General features: G+C 43.9%; 1 protein-coding gene across 3 annotated transcripts in view; it reads left to right on the top strand.

Moving 5' to 3' along the window:
• Positions 1-17,766, top strand: part of Elavl1 (ELAV like RNA binding protein 1) — a 46,915-nt gene that overhangs the window by 20,368 nt on the left and 8,781 nt on the right. For all 3 annotated transcript variants that reach the window (XM_052754693.1, XM_052754695.1, XM_052754694.1), the window contains 3 exons: positions 6,337-6,440; positions 10,767-10,920; positions 16,095-16,320. In XM_052754693.1, the coding sequence (XP_052610653.1) occupies positions 6,337-6,440; positions 10,767-10,920; positions 16,095-16,320 (484 nt within the window). The remainder of the gene's footprint in view (positions 1-6,336; positions 6,441-10,766; positions 10,921-16,094; positions 16,321-17,766) is intronic.

Below are 17,766 nucleotides of genomic sequence, written 5' to 3'. Positions count from 1 at the left end.
ACAAGAATGCCTTTCTACACTTTGCCAACTTAACTACTTTTCCCTTGGCATGATTCATCTTTGCTCCTCATTTTAAAAAACAAAAACTGACCGGATGTGATGGCATATACCTTTAATCTCTGCACTTTAGAGGCAGAATTAGGCTACATATTAAGACCCTGTCTCAGAAACAAACAGGGGCTGGAGAGATGGTTCAGTGGTTAAGATCATTGGATGCTCTTCCAAAAGACCCAGGTTCAATTCCCAGCACTCACATAGTAGCTCACAACTGCCTGTAGTTCCAGTTCCAGGGGATCTGACACTCTCACATAAATAAGTTAAATAAATTTTATTAAAAAAAAAAAACAGTAAACATTAATAGCAGGAAATAAAACATAAATTACCCATAATTTGCCATTGGATATATTTTCTTTCAGACCCCATTTGTTGTATCTCCACTATAAGTAATCATTGGTACTATGCGCTATATAGCGAACTGTTCTTCCCATCTGAACATATTCCCTCCCTGCTGGACATTGTATTATCCCATCATCACAGTGGTTGTGTAGTACTCGATATACTGTATTTATAAGCTCCACAGAGATGGCTACCTTGCATCATTCTGTTCATTCGCTATTTCCATAGAATCTTCCTGGAAGTAGTAAATCAGCAAATAAGAATGTTCCTTCCAAGAACCCCCATGGCTCCAGTTGCCAACTGGCCCTCCCTTCCACCAAGGTTTGCCATCAGTGCCATGGGCCCTGCAGGATTCCTCTGTGATGATGGATCGTGTGTTGACCTGCATTTCTAGTGAAGCCTATCATCTCCATCTGCTTGCTGGCCACTTTTCTATTTTATGTAAAACACCCTTCTTGTCCTTTGCCTCTTACCTTTCTTTCCTTTGGTTCCTTTACTATTTCTTTCTTACTGCCAGATTCCTTCCCTTTGTCACCCATGCCCTGTGTTTCTCAATAAAGTCTTCTCTGGAGCCCCTATGTGCCTATAAAGAAAGAGTTCACAGTCCCCACACTGCACAAGAGTCCTCACCTCTCATGTGCATACCTTCAGCTCCCGGTTCCTAGAAGCACAAAGGACAAGGCAAGATAGCTGAGGCATCATCTTTTCAGTCATAACTCTTACCTGAACAGAAAAATATGTTTGGAAATGCAAGATACTGGCCCAAGTGTACCAGGGAATACTTAACATACATGGTGCTCCATGTGGAGGTTCCTCCAATGAAGCAGACCCCCAAAGGCTATTCTCTGACCCTCGGTAGCATCTGGGAACTTAAAGAAATGCAAACCACCCAGACACACCAGATCAGCTACTCTGAGAGTTGGACCATCTGTATTTTAACATTTTGGAGAGTGATACTGATGCTGGGTCAGCCAGAAAACAGGTGGTAGAATTGTGTTCCTGCAGTTAAAAGGGAGATGAGGGTACAACCAGCCTCTGGGACATTCTCCGATCTTAGAGGCATGATTTGTTTAGTCTTTATTCTCCATATCTATTACCCCCTTCCTATTCCCTTCCCCTCTTGCCTATACTATTTATCCCATCTGCAGAACCTTGGCCATCTGACCTTGCCTCTAGGCCGGCCCTCCTACTCAAGTTCCCAACAGCCTATCTAGAATCTTTGTTTATCCCCACTACTGTTCCCCAGCCCTCAGGCTTCTCTCAGGCTGATCTCTCCTCTCTCCAAAGAAAGACAGAACGCTATAAGGCTCTTTGGTCCTAGTCAACAGAAGCAACAGGAATTGCCTTCTAGTATCTTGAGTCCCAGGCTAAAGAAAGATCATAAAGTCTAGATGTCCTACTGCTATATACACAAACCGTCATTTGGGAACCACTTCCTCACCCCATCTTGAAGCCTCCTACCAGCTGTCTAGTCAGTGCTGTCCATACTAAGGCTCCTCTGCAATCTTACTACCCCTATGCCACAAATACTGTGTCAGAAGAGCTGATGGTAAAAGAGACAGGTGGTGGAGCTTCATGAATAGAGAAAAAAACAAACTCAAAAGCAGTGGTGCCTACAAAAGGAAAAACAAGTGCTCTATTCCCGGGGTCAGGGTAAATCAGATGGGCTGTGTTGCTTGAGCACAGTAGGGGATTGGTAGAGAAACATTAAACAGCAGTTGTTTAGAGGTACAATAGCCTAGCCACTCTTCAGAAGAGATGGGTAGAGATATATAGCCCCGATATAGTACGGTTGGAACCTTTTATGGAAATCCTCATGTCCCCAACTTAGCATTTTTGGTAGTATTCTGCAGTGTGACTACTGGGTAATTCTAGCCCCACAGCCCTTCCTGCTGTGGCTGCCCACTTTGTCTAGAGCTATAATGCCAAGTCTGTAACAAAGTTTCTTTGTTAGAAATAGGAAACAAGGGACTGGAGATGACTGTTTAAAAGTGCCTACTATGCAGGCTTGAGGACCTGAGTTGGGATAAAGAGTCAGGATCTCCACATAAAAAGTCCCTGTAATCGGACTAGAAAAAATGACTCAGAGGTTAAGAGTACTTGCTGCCTTTCCAAAGTCCTGAGTTCAATTCCTAGCAACCACATGGTGGCTCAAAACCATCCATAATGAGATCTGGTGCCCTCTTTTGGCATGTAGGCATATATGCAGAGAGAACACTATATACATAATAAATAAATGTTTAAAGAAAAATAAGTTTCCTGTAATCTCAGTGTTGGCGCTTGGAGTGGGAGGGGAGATAGGGGGATCTCTGAAGCTCATTGGCCAGCCAGTCTGCCTATCTAAATCAGTAAATTCCAGGTACAATGAGAGATCTGTCTTGAAGAAGTGTTGACCACTTCAGTCTCTTATTCTGTGCGAGTCAACCAGTTGTGGGTCTTTGCATTGATTATCACCTACTCTGAAAAAGAGCTTCTCTGATGAGGGTTGAGAGACACACTGATCTATGGGTATAAAAATAAGAACCTAGGGAACAAGGTTGGGGGAGGATTATTTTGTTTTGTTTTTTTAATTTTGATCACACTTTTCCCCCTCCTCCAGCTCCTCCCGAATCCTACCCACCCACCCAACTCTATGCCATTTCTTTTAAAAACAAACACGAAAGGCCCACAAAAATAGAAACTCAAATACAAGCAAAAGACCAATATGACAAAAATGCCCAAACAAAGCAAAGAGACAAAAAGTCTGCCAGAAAAACAGTTCATTTTGTGTTGGCAAACTAATCCTGGGCATGGGGCCTGCCCTGAAGTGTTGTTAATATACCCAGTGAGACTCCATTAGAGAAAATTAATTTTTCTTTTACAAGCAAGTATCAGTTGCAAATAGCTTCTTGGTTAGGGGTGGGATCCCATGAACACTTCCCACTCTCAGTGCTGAGACCAGTCACCACCCATTCCCCCGAATCTGGCTTGAATCTACACAGACCTTGTGTATGCTGCTATAGTCTCCATGAGTTCATATGTTCAGTCTTGTTGTGTCTGGAGGACCCTGCTTCCTTGGAGTCTTCCATCCCCTTTGGCTCTTAATCTTTCCACCTCCTCTTTTGCATAGCTTCCTAAGACTCAAGGGGAGGAGTTTAATGGAGACATCCCATCTAAGACTGAGTGCTCTGAAGTCTCTTACTCTGTGCATTGTCCGTTTGTTGGTCTCTGTGTTAATTCTTCATTACTCCAAGAGGAAGTTTCTCTGATGATGTCTGAGTGAAGCACTGATATATATAGGTTTAGCAGAATATCATTAGGAATCATTGTATTGCTGTGTTCCTTTAGCAGAACAATAGTATTTGGTTTTCCCCAGGCCCATGTCCTGTCCAGTCTTGGGTTCTTGGCCATTCAGGCAATATCAGGTGTGGGTTCCATCTCATGCATCTCATGGAGTGGGTCTTATATCCAGTCGAAGTTGTTGGTTACTCCCACATTTGTGCCACTGTTCTACAGTATGTGTTGCAGCAGGTCATCATTGTAGGTCACTGGGTTTACAGCTAGATTGATGATTACCTTTCTCCTGTGGTATGATGCAGAGTACTCTCCAGTACCATGAATGCTATGTCAATAGGGTAAAGATTTCAGGTAGACACTAGCTCAACTTCATGTTTGATGAGATGTGCAAGTGTGTCTTAAGCAATAGGGAACAGTTTTTAAGATCTCCCCTGAGGCCTAGGACATAGCCACAGGTTTAATGCCCAGTTATGTTAGCCGGCATGAGTTCACAAGGATGTGAACAAAGCTTGAAATCCAAACAGAAAGCGGTCTGTTACGCATGCTGTGTTTGTGCTGCTGTTGCACAATTAACTCAGAATGGCTGTGACTGCGTGCACAAGACATACACAAGAACAAAGCAGCATGGATGGGGGATAGCAGGAGGGGCTCATGGAGTTCTTCCCCTAGCTAGGAAGTTATTAGCAATCGATTATTGCTGGGGGAAGGAGTGTAAATTTCCTTTGGGGGTGCAACTCTTTATGGGGCTACCCTGCTCCAATAGATGGTACTTCACTCATGCAGCATTAAGGGGATTTAGTCATTTGTAGGGGTTTTTTTTTTTTTTGTTTTTTAATTGAGCATATATAGATAAGAGGGAAAGGGGATGGGGAGGAATTAGAGGGGTGGGGATGGGTAAGATTTGTCAAAACACGTTTATATTTATTTTGTGTGCATTAGTGGGTTTTTTGTTTTGTTTTTTTGTTTGCTTGCATCTTATGTTTGTGTGAAAATGAGCTGCCATGTGGGTACTGGGAATTGAACCCAGGTCTTCTAGTAAACCAGTGCTCTTAACCACCGAGCCATCTCCAACCCCATATGTGAAATTTTTAACTTAAAGGAGAATGAGGGGCTCACTGAAAACTAAGGACATGGGAATCAAGTGTGAATAGTTACATTAAACAAGTATTGGTTCACTTACTATACAAAATATGGCATGGTAATGGAAGATATTTCTGATAGAGGAGGCTAAGGGTGAGCTGGGAACTCTTACTTTGTTAAGTTTTTCTGTAAATTTAAAATTGGCATTAAAAAATGCAGAATCTGAGGAGGGTGGATTGGTAGGCTCAGCAGGTAAAAGTGCTTGCCACCAACCATGACAGCCTGAGTTCTGTGCCTCGGACCAACATGGTGGAAGGAAAAATCTGATTCCTGAAATGTGTTTATATCCCATATACTTGTTGTGACATGGGTGCTTATGAATACACATATATAGTAAAATGATTTTTAAAATGAGTATTAGAAAGTACCAATAAAACTAAAAACAGTTAATCACGCATTAGGTTCTCCACTTGGTTCAGGACTTGTTATCAGCGAAGGGGGTGGCTTCCTAGGTTCCAGTTGTAGCAGACTCACAACACAGAGGTCTTTACATCCAATGGGCTTGTCTTAAAGCAGCTCTCTCAGGTACCCAGAACAGAATGAAGTAAGTGCCTGCATCCTGCATGAGCTGGCAGGATGTGAGTCAAGTTCCAGTCTCCCTCAGTAAGAGGTCATGGCTAGACATCCTCTAAGGCTCCTTCCTGACTATCACTCCAGTAGCTTCATCTTCCTGGACCTCTCCTACATGCCATGTCCCTCCCCAGGTAGACAGATAGATAGATGCTCCTGCCTGTCCTAAATATTTCACAAAGAGGACATTGGGATCCTTTGCTGCTTTCGTGATCTCACCTCTCATCTCCAGATTTATACTGATGACATTGTTAGAGTGGACAGGAGAAGCTGGGGAAGTTTGGCCAGGGTTGTGAACCTGTGACCAGGGCCATTTGGCAAGTTTAGGATGCTCTCAGTTTAGTTTCTCCCACCCTTTCACTGGGTCCAGTTTCCCCAAACTCGGGAAAGAAAGGGAACCAGTACTAGATGGTGTCAGAGCCCAGTAGGCCTTCCCACTCTGGCAATTTTGGTTTCAGAGAATCAACAGGCTCTGGCCACTGGCCATCGTCTCCTCAACTGTCAGGCCCCATAATGCAGCCAGCACCTTTTGGGACTGCTCAGCAGCATTTCACAGGATGCAGTCATAACACATTATTATTCTTTTTTGAGAAACAATTCATCTGTTTTGTGTGTATGCTCATACAGCATAGCTCACATTTGGAGGTAAGAGGATATTTTAATTCAGTTCTACTGTGTGAGTTTCAGGGATTGAACCCAGGTCATCAGGCTTGGCAGCAAGCTCTTAACTGGTCAAGCCTTCTCACTGGCCCAGTTTTTAAGAAATTAATTGCAGGTTACCTTTGTTAGTTGCAAAGATGAAAAAGTTTGCCATGGTCTCAACAGTAGTTCCCCAGAGTACCTCCCTTGGAATTTAGCTGTGTTACATTGTCTTATCTTCTTCTTGCCTTGCCCTTGTGTCTCCCCTTCACTGCTCACTGACAACTAGTTTACAATGTCATGTTCTCTCCACAGGACATAGCTTAGGGTACGGCTTTGTGAACTATGTGACTGCAAAGGATGCAGAGAGAGCAATCAGCACGCTGAACGGCTTGAGACTCCAGTCGAAAACCATTAAGGTAAAGAGATGTGATCCCACCTCATCCGTTCCTGTGCTGAACAAGAGTCATTTTGAGGCCTGGTGCTTCTAGAGCATCTTGGGGAGTCCATGTACACTTATCCCAGAGTGGCTGGTAGCCTCTTCAGCCTCACTATAGGAAGGGAGTATATATTGAGTTAATCCTCATCCCCAGCCCATGACATCCCTTAGGTCCCCTTGTAGACAGACATGATGGCCCTCAGCCTGAATTTCTCCTTTGTCATCTTTGAGACCACACTGCCGGATTCCTATAACAGCTCCTCAGTATTCTCTAGAGCCCTTTGTCTTCAGAGGATACTTCTTTACCAAGCAAACCTTTTCTGAACCCCCAGTTAAACTCCTGCCCTTGTGAGTTCAAGGATGATATGTCCATGTAGCATGATAAAGGCCATTACAGTTGTGGGTTCATCTCACACACAGCATGATACCAACTGATGTCTCACAATTCTGACAACAGCCACTCAGGGTCACCACACTGCACCACAAATTTAAGAGCCCTATTTACAATAATGCAGTCCTTTCATGCCAGGTGCAGTTGTGTGTTTCCAGCCACACTTACAGTTCTAATACAGCTGGCTGAAATTTTGGAGTCCCCTTGACCCCTTCAGATCATAAGCCACTGAAATGGTTCCCAGATAGTTCCTGTTATGCTATGCCTAAAGTCAGGACCCACTAAGCAGAGAGACACAGTCCATTAGAACACTCATGTCCCTTCTCTAGAGTCAGGGTACGTTCTCTTTTCCCATGGCAGTATGTTGATCATGAAAGATATTTCATTGTGCATCAGTGTCTTGAGTTTCTATGGAGGTCTTACTCTGTGTATGTGGCTGGCATAGTTATTGTCATAATAGCATTATAAGCATCAATTTATTCCCCCTCCACCTATTCCAGCATGCAAAGGTAACTTGATACTGTGTGACCAAAATCCCAACCTTGTAGCCACTGACATGATCTTTCTGATGACTTGGCCTTCATCCTGATCCATCATTTAGTATAAATCCAGATGTAAGCCATAGGATTCTGAATAACAAACTAATAGTTTAGAAGTTTCCCACGAGGGAACCAGGATAAAGACCAGACTTATTATTATATAAGTATAGGTAAAGAACCCAGACCCACTGTGCTAGTGCCTGGGCTTCTGTGGCCTGTTCCAAATGCTATGATGCATATTAACATCAACCCAAGATCCCCTTTGACAGCCCAGGTTGGACTGAGGGAGCCTGGATCAGTAGGTTCCTACCTGCCACTCAGACTGTGCCATATGAGGCCCTCCAGGATGTCCATTGTTAATCTGGAGGAAAAGCCTTAACCTGGCCAGAATGGGATACAAGGGTATTCCAGACTCAGGACCTATAGGTGTGTCATTAATGGATGAGGCGCCAAGCAAGAGCAGCTGTACTGGAAGGACCCAGAAGCCAGGCATATTCTGTCCCTAAAGCTAAAACCTTGCTTCTGTCCCTGCAGGCAGGTCTTTTTTGAAGGCTTCACACACATGCACATCTGACCAGCCTCAAATCACAGCTCTTCATGGCTAAATTGTTGCTTGTGTCTTCATTGGTCCTGATGTTGTACTCTGGTTGCAGAAGTCAGAGGGAAGGGTTCTGTTCCTCTATGCCTAACCATCTTCTCTGTGGCAGCCTGGCAACTATAATGAGAAAACGGACTGATCAGGCTCGGGTGCAGCTCCACAGGCCCGCCAGGGCTGTGTGATTCACACAACTCATACTCAACAGGAGGATCCAAGGCCAGATCCTTCCACATGGCGTCTCGGGGTCCTCACCACAGCCCCCATAGAGTATGAGGCCCAGTTTAGAATGATACGCTGACTTTTTTTGTCTTCCCCCCAGTAAGTGAAATGGTTTTCCCAGCGTGTGGCAGAGGGAAAAAAGGAGGGGCAAAGGCCAGGGCTTGAAACTGGATACTTTGGCACCTGGCATTTAACACCAGGTTAGCAGCTTCCTAGTACATGGTGGAAGATAAGTTCCTGGAACTTAAGTTACAGCACAGAGCTCTGAGGAAATGGAACATTCATTTTGGTCGCCTATTCTAGGTTTTTTTGTTGTTGTTGTTTGGTTTTTGTTTTGTTTTTTGTTTGTTTGTTTGGTTGGTTGGTTTTTTTAGACAGGATTTCACTGTATAGCCCATACTGATCTTGAACTTGTTATCCACCGCCCCATCTCTGGAGCACTGGGATTCATTACATGTGTTCTTATCACTAGTGATTGTGGTTGAGTTGTTCAGCAGGTGTTTACTGAATGTCACTATTCCCCCTGACTCTGTTCTCGGTGCTGAAGGAAACAGTGATCATCCAAGTTTTACTCTCAAGGAGTTAATTGAATAAAAATACAGTTTGTGAACCTGTGGTAAATGTAGTACATGTACTACAGGAACAAAGTGAACTGTGCACTAAGTAGATAACAGAGGTCTGTGCCAATCACTTGCTCAGAGAAGTTGTAAGTTTGCTTATATAGTACCCCAGACCAGATGTCCTAAATAACAGAAACCATTTCACTGCTCTGAAGTCTTAGAACAAGGAGGTTAGTTGGTATTTTCCAGGGGCCCTGGAAAAGGGTCCTTCACAAGCTTCTCTAAATTCTAACAATTGCTGGCAGTCCATGGCATTCCTTGCATTATAGAAGCATCCACATGTTCACTATAGTCCTCCATCTCTACATGACATTGTACCTGTGTGGGTGTGCCTGGGTCCAGATTTTCCCTTTCTATAAAAGTGTTGTCAAGAGCTTAGAGGGTCCTCATGGTGTGCCCAAGGATACTCAAAGGGTCCATGCACACATAACAGTGCCAGATGCCCTAGTGCAGCTCCATTGGACTCAATTTTGACTTTGAACTTGGCAGTGCCTAAAGAGAAAGGGCAAACAGAGTTCTTGTGGTCCTGTCCAACATTAGCGTTGAAGTTTTCCTTGTCATTTGGCTCTGAAAAGTACAGACAGTGCTAGTCCTGAGCTCTGCCCCACTGGTGCCACTCAGTCACAATTTAAGAATGCTTGTATCTCTGTGTCTTTCATTAGAAGCTGAGAAAATGATCCTGTATGCAGCTTAAGCAAGGTGGGCTGGTCCTGGATGGCAGCTCCCTGCTGATCCAGCCTAATCTCAGGAAAGCCTGGAAGAGCTGGCAGCCCTGGTGGTGGGGAGGCTACATTCTTTTTTGAGCTGTCCTGTCCAAAATTTGGTGTTTTTTACCAAGGCCTTTTGTAAAGTTGGAAGCCCTTAGTTGTGGGTACTTACCCTTGGGCAGGAGTGAATGGGTATTCTGCAGGGTGTTAATGCAGGGGGTAGCTATGAACACTTTGGGCCTCTATGAAGAGAGAAGCTGGGGAGGCTGTGGACCAAGGCAGAACCAGTCACGTGTGTGTTAACCCCTGATTTAGATTATGGAGTGGCCATGTATCCACAGAGCTCTTGCTCTACAGGTTGGACCTTGGTATTCAAGGCCTGAGAACAGATAGGGAAGCATCCATTGTGCACAACTCCATTTCCTCAAAGACTGCTCCCCAGCTCCCTAATAGTTCTGGTGTTGCCCATGAGGTTAGTAGCTCCTTACTATGTTTAAGCAGTTTTGTGCCTTCAATACACAGATCTGAGGTCTTGTCCCCCACCCACCACCCACCCTATTTCTAGAGCACTTGGTTCACAAACATGCACCCAACTCTGTATCCAGCTTCCTGGCTCAGCTTTGGGTCCCATCCTGTTAGGCCACCTCTCTTCTTGCAGAATGGCCTCCTGCTAACGGTATTATCTCATCAGGGAAAGCACCCAAAACCTTTCCTTGCTGTTGTCTTTGGGGCTTCCCTTCCTTTCTCCTAACACAGGCATTAACACCAAGCATTTGAATGCTGATCACCGGGCCCCCTCAGTGCAGCATTCTTATCTGAGCTTTTGTAGTGTCTTACTTGTTGACAGGAGTTGTTAAAGCCTTTCCAAGAGGATTCTCAGCTTTTGTGTGCCACACCACAAGTTCCTTGCAGGTGTGGACATAGGTCCTATTTTCAGCAGGAAATATGAACTTGAATCCCAGCTTCTGTGGGCCTATAGTCGATTTGTCTTTGTGTAATAGGAATAATGTTTTGCTTCTTAGAGATGCTGAGGACCAACCGAGAAAACGCTACAAGGTGTCTGAGGTCCCTGCTTGCCTGTAGTGAACTGCCAGAACAATACCATTGCAAGATACTATCCTGTGTGCAATTACTTGCCACAACATTGGCTTTGCATAATACCAAATTTTGGTTCCTACCTATGGGACTTTGGCCACATGTCAGTCCTAATTGTGACTTGTTTTGTTTTTAAGGTGTCATACGCTCGCCCAAGCTCAGAGGTCATCAAAGATGCCAACTTGTACATCAGCGGGCTCCCGAGGACCATGACTCAGAAGGATGTGGAGGACATGTTTTCTCGGTTTGGGAGAATCATCAACTCCAGGGTCCTTGTGGATCAGACCACAGGTACAGACAGGAGCTAGGTTAAGCAGCAAAGGCTTCTCTCTGAACCCAGCCAGGACCAGGTGTTCTAGGGAAGATAGGGAGATATCATGAGTTAGCCTTCAAAGGGGGACAGATTGGACATGAGAAGACCTTAGTTTTCATTTGATTGGGCTAGGGGAGTGAGATGGCATTAAAAGAATCCTGGGAGATAGGGGTAATGGAGCATACCTTTAATCCCAGCACTCAGGAAGAAAAAGTAGGTGAATCTGAGTTCATGATCTGCCTGATTTATATATCAAGTGCCAGGCCAACCAGGGTGACATAGTGAGACCATGTCTCAAAAAAAGTAAGAAAAAGAAAGAAAAAAAACCCAGCCACCCAGCATTAGACTAGCATTTTGTAGGAAAAACATCAAAATTTTGGCACCTTCTCTGTACACCCAGATAGCTTTCGCTGCCCTGAGAATAGTTGGAAGTTTGCTGTTCACGTGTCACTTGGAGTTCTTACTACAGATACATGGTGTCAGTATGTCTCCTCTTAAGAGTCCCAAGATCCCACCTTGTAGTGACCTGAAGCAACATCATTGGCTGTTTGAGATGGGCTTCCTCAATCTTCATGATTGGGATGCTCTTCAGAGAAGCAGTGAATTCCTGTCTCTGTCCTTCTGACCACTTGGCAGGTCCCTCCCAGACCATCAGTATAGACTTGGATACCAAGCTGTGTATAGAGATACTGGACATAAATGCTGAGGACTCCCATATATGCCCATGGCTGTGTCCCAACCCAACTGTCTGCTTCTTGGAACCAAAACATTCCTCATCAAATGACAAGTATAGCTTAAGTTGGGAACATAATTACTCATTATCTCCACAATAGGAATGGGAATTTGCTGGCACCAGAAAGGAAGAGTCTGTTTAGAGGCTAAGCAAGGCCTGTGTGGGTTTGTTTGTTTGTCTGTTTTCTTGTTTTCTCCCCTTCACGTTCTCCATAGGCTTTGTGCCGCACCTCCTGGCTGTGGGTGGCTGTCATAGAATTCCTCACTTTGGGGCACCTTCCCTTTGGAAAAACTTGTGGCGCTCTTTATGACTGCACAGGGTTGAGTTTCTTTGGCTCAAGATCAGGCTCACTGCAGACTTCCCAGGTACCTGTTCCTGGCATGCCAAAGGGGCTCTGAGTGTGGCCTATAGCCTAGTATATACACCTACTCTGAGCAGTCTTTGCCAGAAAGGCCTAGGTTCCCTTACACTATTGTGCTCCTTGCTCTGGATGGGCAGCAGACTGGAAAATAGTATTTACTTAGCAGGAACTCCCAACCCCAGTTTGCACTAAAAGTTATCGGTAGTCCCTGAAGTACCTGTTGAGAGAAGCAGTGAGCCACTGGCCAGAACCAAGCTAACACAGGTTCTCCCTGAGCCTCTTCCCTACATCGCACAGGGATCCTATGTCAGTCGGGCCCAGCATTGCTGGGTGTGGGAAAATGAAGCAGAAGTCCATCCCCAAGAACATACCACTTTTCCTAGAGGCTCCCCTCTGCTTCTTTGGCATAGTTGGGCCCACCTTGTAGAAAGTAGCATTTTTACAGGCAGCTCCTTCATCTGTTTGTAGGGACTTTGTCTCTTTCCCTTGTCCAAGAGATAAACCACAATATCACCCCCTCTCCCTAATTAGCCATAAATTTGGGATGTTTTCACACTTTTCCCTTGGCTTTCAATGCTGTTCTCAGCCACTTTAGCAAAGGACACCACACTCCAAGCAAGAAGGGACATGGCGGGACCCCCTCTCTTCCCTAGCCCCTCCTTCCATGGATGAAGCCATCTAAAATGATACTTACTTGCTCTCAAGGCTTCTGCTGGAGTAGGAGGCTACTCTTGCTAGGACTTTATGAGGCTCAACATTGCCAGGGGAGGAAGAGTATGGAAAAGGAAGACTTATGTTAAGTTCTGTAGATGAAAAGTACTTGAAGTTCAGAAAACCAGGGGTGGGACTATGGCCCTGTGGTAGAGTCTGCATACCATGAGTAAGGTCCCAGGTCTGATCCCCAGTACTGGGGGGAAAAAAGAAAGTACTTAACAGAGTGGCATTTAGGGCTGGTATGGTGGCTCCCATGGGTAAAGGTACTTGCCTGAAAGTCTGGTAAACACATTGAATCCATGGGCTCTATATGGTGGAAGAAGAGAACCAACTCCTTCATATTATCCTCTGATTTCTACACCTTCACAGTGGCAGACATATACACACAAACACATGGTAAATAAATAAATGTTTTTTATTTTTATTCACCATTGTCTTAGTTACCTTTCTGTTGCTGTGATAAAACATTTGAGCAAGACAAATTATAAAAGAAAGTACTTAATTTAGCTTATGATTTCAAAGGGTTAGAGCTCATGATGACAGAGGGAAAGAACAGTTGAAGACTTTACATTGTGATCCACAACCACAAGGCAAGGAGAGAGCCTTCCCCCAGTGATACCCCTCCTTGAACAAGGTCCTAATCCTTTCCAAATAGTTCCAACTCTGGGGACTATGTGTTCAAATACATGTACCTCTGGGGGCCATTCTCATTCAAACCACAATAATTATTTTTAAATTCATTTTTATTTTCTGTGTATGAGTGTTTTGCTTGCATGTATGTCTATTGCATATAATGTGTATACAATTCCTAAATGTTTAAAACAACAACAATAAACAAAAACCAGATAAGGTGGCACAAGTCTTTAATCCCAACTTGGAGGCAGAGGCAGCTGGATCTCAATGAATTTGAAGCCATTCAGGGCTGCATGGTGGGACCCTGCCTTTAAAAAGAAAAACTGGGATCTTCTTTTAAAAATCTTCTCATAGCCTGTGATGGTTGCTCACACCTTTAGTCTCAGAGGGAAGCGGATCTCTGTAAATTCGAGGCCAACCTGGTCTACAGAGCAAGTTGCAGGACAGCCAGAGCTGTTAAACAGAGAAGCTCTGTCTCGAAAAACCAAAAAAAAAAAAATTCATGTGGAGCTAGACAGATGGTTTAATTGTTAAGAGTACTTGCTACTCACCCAAAGGACCCAGTTCCCAGCACCCACATGGCAGCTCATAGCTATCTGCAACTCCAGTTTTGCGGTATTGGATGCCTTCTACAGACACACAGGCAAAGCACTCACACATATAAAAATAAATAAATCTTTTAAAATATTTTTTTAATATTCACATCCATAGTCAGTAGAACTAGTTTTTATTTTTTATTTTTGTTTCTTTATTCATAATTGTTAATTGGATTAGTTCACACATCTGGAAATTATGCCAGTTCTTAGACTCTGTCGTTAATCCTGAAAACACTAGCAAAAATAAAGCCCAATTCAGGAAACTTTCTGAAGAGGAGTCACAGTAAGAGCCACTGGGGATGGAAGACACCGAGGAAGCAGTGCCTTCGAGACACCTCAGGGCTGAGGCACACATGAACTCAGAGACGGTGTGCACAGGGCCTGCACGGGTCCAAGCTGGGTGATGTCTGGGCACTGAGAGAGGGAAGTGGACATTATCTCCCGTCCCTAACCAAGGAGTCATCTCACAAAGGAAAAATTGGTTTTCCCTAATGGAGTCTCACTGGGTATGCAAACCACACTTAAGGGCAGGCCCTATGCCTCGGAATAGACAGCCAACTGAAAACTAACTCTGTGGTATTTTTGGAGCTTTTTTGCCTCATAACACTTTTGTTCTTTTCTTATCTGTTTGTTTTTATTTCCTTGCTTGTTTTCTAAAATGAGAGAAGGCATGAGTTATGGATGGGAAGGCGGGAACAGGAACGGGAAACCATGATAAAACTATTGTATGAAAAACATCTATTTTCAATTAAAAATAAAAGTAAAGCCCAAATCACAAAACCATCTTTAGAAGTATGAATTTATCAAACACTTACTGATTTTATTACATCCTACATGAGATACCATCCCTTTTTTTTTTTTTTTCAAGTAGTTTTTATTTGAAAGCAGTTGCATAAAACCAAAGAAACCACACTTGGACATAGGTTTTTCCTCAACTTGGTCACAGGTCTAAGAAGTAGAACAACAGTTACTCTGAAGGTGACCTTGTGCCAACCAACCACAACTTTGAATCATACTGGCCTAAAGTTAGGTCAGTGTTCAGCTTTCCAGGATCACCCAAGCAGTCAATTTTGCTGTGTAAGAGGAAACACAGACAGCATCTGCCAAGGGTTGGTCTTCAGGTGTTCCTTCAGGCTTACGATTTAGAAATGAACTCAAGTGCCAGAATCTTGCTAGCACATGGCATATTGCTAGGTCTGGGATCACTGAATCAGTGTGTGCTGTGCATCTTAAATAGGGTAAGTTTTGTTGGATTTTGCAATGCTGCCGTTGAACCAAGAAGAAAGTATCCATAGGTTCCCTGGCTACTGTGCACATACATGATTCATATGGCATTTGGAGATCTTCTAAGTAGTGATTAGGGAAAGTACCAAGATAAGGGAGGAGACCTGAGAACATTTGACAGCATGCTCACTTAACAGGTCACCCAAGGCTCTAGGCCATCATTGTTACTCTTTAATTGTTTGAAGGGCCTTTGCCTAAACCAGGGATAAAGCACCATTAGAGTGCTTGCCTGGCATGCAGAAGGGTCTGAGTTGAGTCCCTAGCACATATAAACTAGGTGTAGTAACACATACCTGGGAAGCACTTAAGATGTGTAGTAACACATACCTTGGGAAGCAAGATTAGTAGGAGTTCAAGATCATGGGCAACATAGTAAGTTTGAGGCTAGCCCTGTATCAAACCAAAAAAAAAAAAAAATGCCTAGGGAAGGATCACCCCCATCCAGATTAGCCTTTGCTGGTCTTGTGAATGAGAATGTTTAGTCAAGTTGGGGTAGCCTCTCTTCCAGACCACATCCAGAACTCAAGCCCCTTAACACTCTTTGGTGTTTGCAGCTCACACCTGTTTTTTAATGTTCTTCAAAGCACAGAGTTTACTCTTTTCCTCCCAGGGAGTCATTGGTTCAGCCCAAAAGAGAGTCAAATCTTAATCTTTCATTAGTCATTGTTTTCTTTATTCATTTGTTTGCATATTTGAGTTTGATTTTGGTTTATTTGATTATGTAGGTGCCCTATTTGAACCACAGCCTTGACTTTTGCTTCTCAGTTTTGTTTTGTTTCTCTGTCTGTTAGGTTTTTCCCCTAACTCCATTTTTGTTGATTTGTTAAAAAGGTTTGTCCAGAGGGGTTGCGTTTATCCGGTTTGACAAACGGTCGGAAGCAGAAGAGGCAATTACCAGTTTCAATGGTCATAAACCCCCAGGTTCCTCCGAGCCCATCACAGTGAAGTTTGCAGCCAATCCCAACCAGAACAAAAACATGGCTCTCCTCTCGCAGCTGTACCACTCGCCTGCTAGGCGGTTTGGAGGCCCTGTGCACCACCAGGCGCAGAGATTCAGGTGGGTCCAGATGTTGACGTCCTGGTGGGCTGTTTGTAGCCTGCTACCCTCCTTCAAGCTACACATACATAGCCCTGTGCTGAAGGGCTGCTCGGAGGAGAAAATACCAGGGATACTACACTGCTCTATCTTCCTAGCTTTGTCCTCACCTCTATTTCACATGTGTCTGTGCATAGGCATGGTGGCTCACACCTGCAAGTCCATCACTGGAGAGACATAAGCAGAAGGATCAAGAATTAAAAGCTACCTTGGGCTACAAAGCAAAATCCTTTCTCAAGGGAAAACAAAATATATTGCAGTGAACCCTCAATATCAGTGGTTGGAGAGTGGGTTTCAGGTCCTCTGCAGGCACCAAATGCAAAGTTGCTCAGCTCTCCTATAAGATCTTTGCATATCACCTACACATATCCTCCTGTAGACTGGATGACTCTTAATACCTAATTCAGTCTAAGTGTTGTGGAAGTATTCGCTGTCCTGTGTTATCTATGGGACAATGACAGGTCTGTGCACAGACAATATGGATTCTTTCTTCCCAGGTACATCCAGTCTATAATGGGTCATGTCCACAGATAGCCCATGGCTACAGTGGGCCAACCATACATCCACTGAGGCATTGTCTGTCTTTAGAGTTGAAAAAGTGGCACCAACTCCACTGGCTACTGGTAGTGCTCCAGTGCTTGGTTCCAGTAATATATTACTGGAATAGTTCAGCAGGAATTACAATCCTTTAATCCTCAGGGGTTTTTTGTTTGTTTGTTTGTTTGTTTGTTTTTTAAACCTTGGCCTGGAGAGTTGACTCAACAGTTAAGAGCACTGGCTGTTAGCCAGAGAATGTGAGTTCAATTCCCAGCACCCAGGTGTTGTATCACGACTGTCTGTAACTCCAGTACCAGGAAATCCAATCCCTTCTTTTGGTCTGTGGGGACACCAGGCACACACATAGTGTGTAGACATACATGCAGGCAAAACACCCATGCACATAAAAATAGATAAATACATATATTTTAATACTATGTAAAAAAAAAATCTTTTGTATCTGTGAGAAAAGATGACAGCATGTGCTTAGACAAGACCTGTTTGTAAAAAAGTTTCATACATTTGTTCAGTGACTCTAAACCAAGCCTTTATCATACAACTTCTTTGTCTATCTTTTCTTTCCCTTTTAGACAGGGTCTAATATAGGCCAAGATGGCCTAGAATTCACTATATATTCACTAATGGATAAGAATGGCCTAGAGCCAGGCCTGGTGATACATGCCTTTAATCCCAGGCCAATCTCTGAGTTCCAGGCCAGCCTGATTACAGTTTGAGGACTGCCAGGCCTAGCTACATAGAGAAACTTGAAAAACAAAAAAATACAGAAAGAATGGCCTTGAGCTTCTGATCCTTTGGCCTCCACCTCCCAAATGCTGGCAAATGTGTCTACCACTACTATACCCAGTTTAT

This window comes from Peromyscus californicus, unplaced genomic scaffold (genome assembly GCF_007827085.1).
Source record: "Peromyscus californicus insignis strain IS unplaced genomic scaffold, ASM782708v3 Scaffold_2__1_contigs__length_46816999, whole genome shotgun sequence".
In the NCBI taxonomy this organism is placed as follows: domain Eukaryota; kingdom Metazoa; phylum Chordata; class Mammalia; order Rodentia; family Cricetidae; genus Peromyscus; species Peromyscus californicus.
The sequence above is the reverse complement of the archived record's forward strand: the minus strand, read 5'-3'. Positions and strand labels throughout refer to the sequence as shown.